Source organism: Sminthopsis crassicaudata, chromosome 6, assembly GCF_048593235.1.
Source record: "Sminthopsis crassicaudata isolate SCR6 chromosome 6, ASM4859323v1, whole genome shotgun sequence".
Lineage (NCBI taxonomy): Eukaryota > Metazoa > Chordata > Mammalia > Dasyuromorphia > Dasyuridae > Sminthopsis > Sminthopsis crassicaudata.
Window position 1 is genome coordinate 244448691 of NC_133622.1, and position 4699 is coordinate 244453389.

The 4699-nt window shown below is 38.5% G+C and overlaps 1 protein-coding gene across 1 annotated transcript; it reads right to left on the reverse strand.

Moving 5' to 3' along the window:
* Nucleotides 1-3009: 3009 nt before the first annotated feature.
* On the reverse strand, nucleotides 3010-3972 carry LOC141547851 (olfactory receptor 10Q1-like). Its single transcript, XM_074276500.1, has one exon. The coding sequence runs from the start codon at nucleotides 3970-3972 to the stop codon at nucleotides 3010-3012; it is 963 nt and encodes a 320-aa protein (XP_074132601.1).
* Nucleotides 3973-4699: the final 727 nt, after the last annotated feature.

A 4699-nucleotide genomic window follows, 5' to 3' on the forward strand; every position in this document is an offset into this window, starting at 1 on the left:
CCCACAAAAAAACTATCTGATCATTCTGGAGAGAAATCTGGAACTATATGTAAAAGGCTGCACAACTATCTGTAACTTTTGGCCCAGTGGTGCCATTACTGGGTCTGTATCCCAAGGAAATCATAAAGGACAAAAAAGGATGCACATGTGCAAAATGTTTGTATTAGCTCTTTCTGTGGAACAAAAAATTGGATAAGGAGTGAATGCCCATCAGTTGGGAAATGGCTGAACAAGCTGTGATATATTAAGGTAAGGGAATATCATTGCTCTATAAAAATGATGAACAAGCTGATTATAAAAAGGCCCGGAACAATTTACATGAATTGAAGCTGAGTGAAACAAGCAGAACCAGGAATAATCATACATAATAACAGCAGGAATATGCAATGCTCAACTATGAAAGACTTTCTTGTCAATGGTTCAGTGATTTAAAACAATCCCAATATACTTCAGACAGAAAATGTCATCTACATCCAGAAAAAGAACTAAAGAGACAATGTAAATCAGCACATGCTATGTTCACTTCTTTTATCTGCTTTTTAAATCTTTCCTATGGTTTTCCCCTTTTGCTTTGATTTTTGTTATGCTTTACAGAGGTGATAGTGGAAGGAAACACATAGGTTTACCATATCGGAATATTGGGTACCCCTAAAAATCATTAAAATCAGCAAGATTAAGCCCTGATTTTCCATGAACAATCTACTCATGTCAAGTAGTCTCATGTTATGAGAGGACTCTCTGAAGACTCTCAAGAACATAACTCCTAGGAATAGAAGGACTTCCCTAGTGGCAACCTCAAACTGGATCTGAGGAGAGATTCAGAGAAAAATAATTCTGAGTTAATGATACCCAAAAGATGGGAAATGGGCAATTAAATTGCCAAGGTTTGTAAGATGTAGTTCATAGCTAGAAATCTATGACCAGTAGGAGGCAACTATGTCCTCGGGCCTTTCTCCTTTCCTTCATTTGGGATTTGAATATGCTATATTATTAAAAAAAATAACACTGAGAAATAATTTTCATAGCAATACAACACTCTTAGAAGGCTTGTGATATAGTGGGAAGGGTACTGGGGTCAGGGAAGTGAGGATACTTGGGTTTGACTCTTTACTCTGAGACTTAACAAGTTGTGTGATCATGGGGCAAATTACTCATTGGTAATAGGAAGATTGGTCTGAACTGGGATACTTTTAAAACATCTTTAATTAAATTATCAGTACATATCATAAACAGCACATGACCCAAATTGAACTAATTTTCTTTCCCCTAAACTCTGCTCCTTTTCTAACTTCCTTATTACTATTGAAATATTATCCAGGGCAATACTATTCTTCCAGTCCCTCAGTCTCACAATCTGGGTATTATCCTCCAATCCTTGGTATCTCTCATATTTCCCTTTAGGTAAATTGCTTCCCAACTGTCAATTTGATCTTTGCAACACATGTCAAATATGTCCTCTTCTCTGACATAGCCAACACTAGAATACATCTTTTAGTTGGACTACTAAAATAGCTAGCTGCCTCTCTCAAGTCTCCCCTTACTCCAATCCATCCCTTTTCCAGTCACCATGGTGGTTTTCCAAAGGCACAGATCCATTTCGCCTCCCTGCATCCATAACTTCAAGAAACTCCAATGAATCTTTATTACCCGTAGCAGAGTTTCTTAAACTTTTTCCATTTGTGACCCCATTTTGCTCAAGAAATTTTTATGTGACCCAAGATATGTAGGTACATAAATCAGGCATACAAATCAAACATTTATGATAATAAATCATAATTTCATGACATCTGCATCCATTTATGTGAATATGGGTCACATCTCACAGTTTAAAAAGCTTTGGCCTACAGGATCAGATACACAATTCCCTGTTTAGCATTCATACTCAAGCCCCCTTCTATCTTTTTTGTCATTAATCTCCTTCAGGATTCTGGACTTGTAGTTTTATGATCAAGACATTCCATCTCTGAACTCTAGGAACTTTCTCTGGCTATCCCCCTTGCCTGGAATGATTTCCCTCCTCATTTTTGCCTCCTGGTGGCCCTGGCTTCCTTTAAGTCCCAACTAAAATCTCATGATCTACAATGGTGGTGTTAAATCGAATAGAAAAGGGAGCCACTAAACCATGCATAAGGATCTCTAAACTACAAATCAGAAGTATCTATGCTTTGTTGTATTATTTATTTATTTTGTTCATATTTCTCAATTGCATTTTAATCGGGTTTCGAGTCACTTGGAAGTATTCCCTTGTACCTGTCACTTTTTCTTGGACACTTTAGTTTGACAGGAAGTTTTCCTAACTCCTCTTAATTCCAATGCCTTTCTTCTTTTAATTATTTGCTATTTGTCCTGTATATAGATGGCTTGTTCATATTTATTTACTTATTATCTTCCCTTTAGAGTGTGAGCTTTTTGTAGTCAGGGAAGGTTTGTAGTATCTTCAGATACTACACACAGAGCTTGATATAGATGTAGAAGATGTTGAAAAAAAGTTTATTGATTAATTTACTGACTACTGATTCTGTCATCTTCATTACAATGAGCAGTTGCTAAAAATTCTGGGTAATCAAAAATGAAGAAACATTTATTATCTTTCTAAATCTCCCAGAAAATTTTGAAATTTTTTATATGCATTCATCACAGTTTAGCTCAGTGTTTGGTGTGTGAAAATGGAGAAGTGGTAAATTCAACCCAATAGAACTCATGTACTTGGAGGTGGGTACAGCATATTAGGACGAGATCATGCAGATATTTGAGAATAGATTCTAGAGTCTCAGAAGTTGGAGAAAACTAAAAAAAATTCTATAGCAGTCCATACCTGAGCAGATATTCCATTTACAAGACCTCTAATAAGTGATCATTTGATCTCCCTTTATGTTCTTCACAGTTAATGATAGAGTCACACATATTGTATTTCAGAATAGAAAGTGCAGTTGTAGAAAATTATGTGTGGGAAGGTGCACGTTGGAATTAGTTACTTTTGCTGTCTGAACAACTCTGTATTCCAAATCTTCATGGAGGTTCAGAGGCTGCTGTGCAGCTCATGGATTTTTTCAGTGCATCTTTGACATCCTTATTCCGTAGGGTGTAAATGAGGGGGTTGAGCAGAGGTGTGACAAAGGTGTAGACTAAGGCAAGCTGTCGGTCCTCGTCCTCTGAAGTGCTGGATCTAGGACGCATATAGACCAGGGTGCAACAGCCATATTGCAGTAGGACCACACAGAGATGGGAGGAGCAGGTGGAAAATGCCCTCCTGCGCCCTTCTGCAGAGCGAATTCGTAGAATGGTATTGGCAATAAAGATATAGGAAATGGAGATGAGCACAAAGGGCACAGTCAGAGCAAAGACACCCACAACAAAAAGAACAACTTGTGGCACTCGAATGTCACCACAGGCCAGACGTAAGACAGGTGGGGCATCACACAAGAAGTGGTTGATCTCCAGGCGGTGCCCACAGAAGGGGAGGGTGAAGATCAATACTGTGAGTTGCATATCAAGGTAAAAAGCCAAGCTCAGGGAAGCAACCACGAGTTGGACACATCGCTTCTGGGTCATGATGAGGGTGTAGTGCAGGGGATGGCAGATGGCCACGTAGCGGTCATATGCCATGACGGCCAGTAAGAAACAGTCAGTACCACCAAGGGTGCAAAACAGGAACATCTGAGCTGCACAGCCAGCCAATGGGATGGGCCTTTGAGCCCCAAAGATGTTGGAGAGCATCAGTGGTACCACAGTAGTGGTATAACAGATCTCTAAGAGGGACAGATTGGCCAGGAAAAAATACATGGGGGTACGGAGGGATGTGTGGGTATACACGGCCCAGATTATAGCAGTGTTCCCACAGAGGATCATTATGTAAAGAAGGAGGAAGAAGCAGAAGAGGAGGGCCTGGATCTTGGGGGAGGTGGTGAACACTCGGAACACAAACTCTGTAGTAGCGGACTGGTTAAGATGGAAAGTAATGAAAGAAGACATTTTATCTGCAAAGAGAAGTACAAAGTCAAACTGAATTACCAGTAACTGCCTAGGCAAAATAAGAAACCGTTGTATTCTTAGAATGGTAGAATCATAAAAATATGAAGATTTGAGGACCTTTAAAAGATGACTTTTGGCAAATCTCTTCATTATATTTCTTCATATTCTTATCTACACAAAAATGGGACTGAAATATTTAATGTCTAAGATCTCCTGTAGGACAAACATTCTATATTCCACATTTTGCTGTCTTTTTCAATTCTATATATTTTGTTCTAAAACCAGTCACCTGGAGTTTCTTTAGCACCTATTATATATCAAGTCCTGTCCTAAATGCTGGGGATATAGAGAAAAGGAAAAAAAAAACTAGTTCTATTTTCAGTGACTTCACAGTCTAATGTGAAAGCAACTATATATAAAGAAGATAAATGCAGGATAAATTGGAGGCTGGTTCAGAAGGAAAACACAAAATTAAGGAGGATCACAAAAGTATTCATGTAGAAGGTCGGGCTGTAGCTCAGATTTGAAGAAAGCCATGGAACCTAGAGACAGAAGTGAAGAAGGAGGAAATTTCAGGCAATTGGGATAGCCAATGAAAATACTTATGGACAAGAGATAGAGTACAGTGCGTAAGAAGCATAAGTAAGCCAGTTGTATTAGAAGGGAATAAGATTTAAGATAAGAAAGGATAAGAAAATAGGTTATAAAGGGTTTTAAAATACTAGTA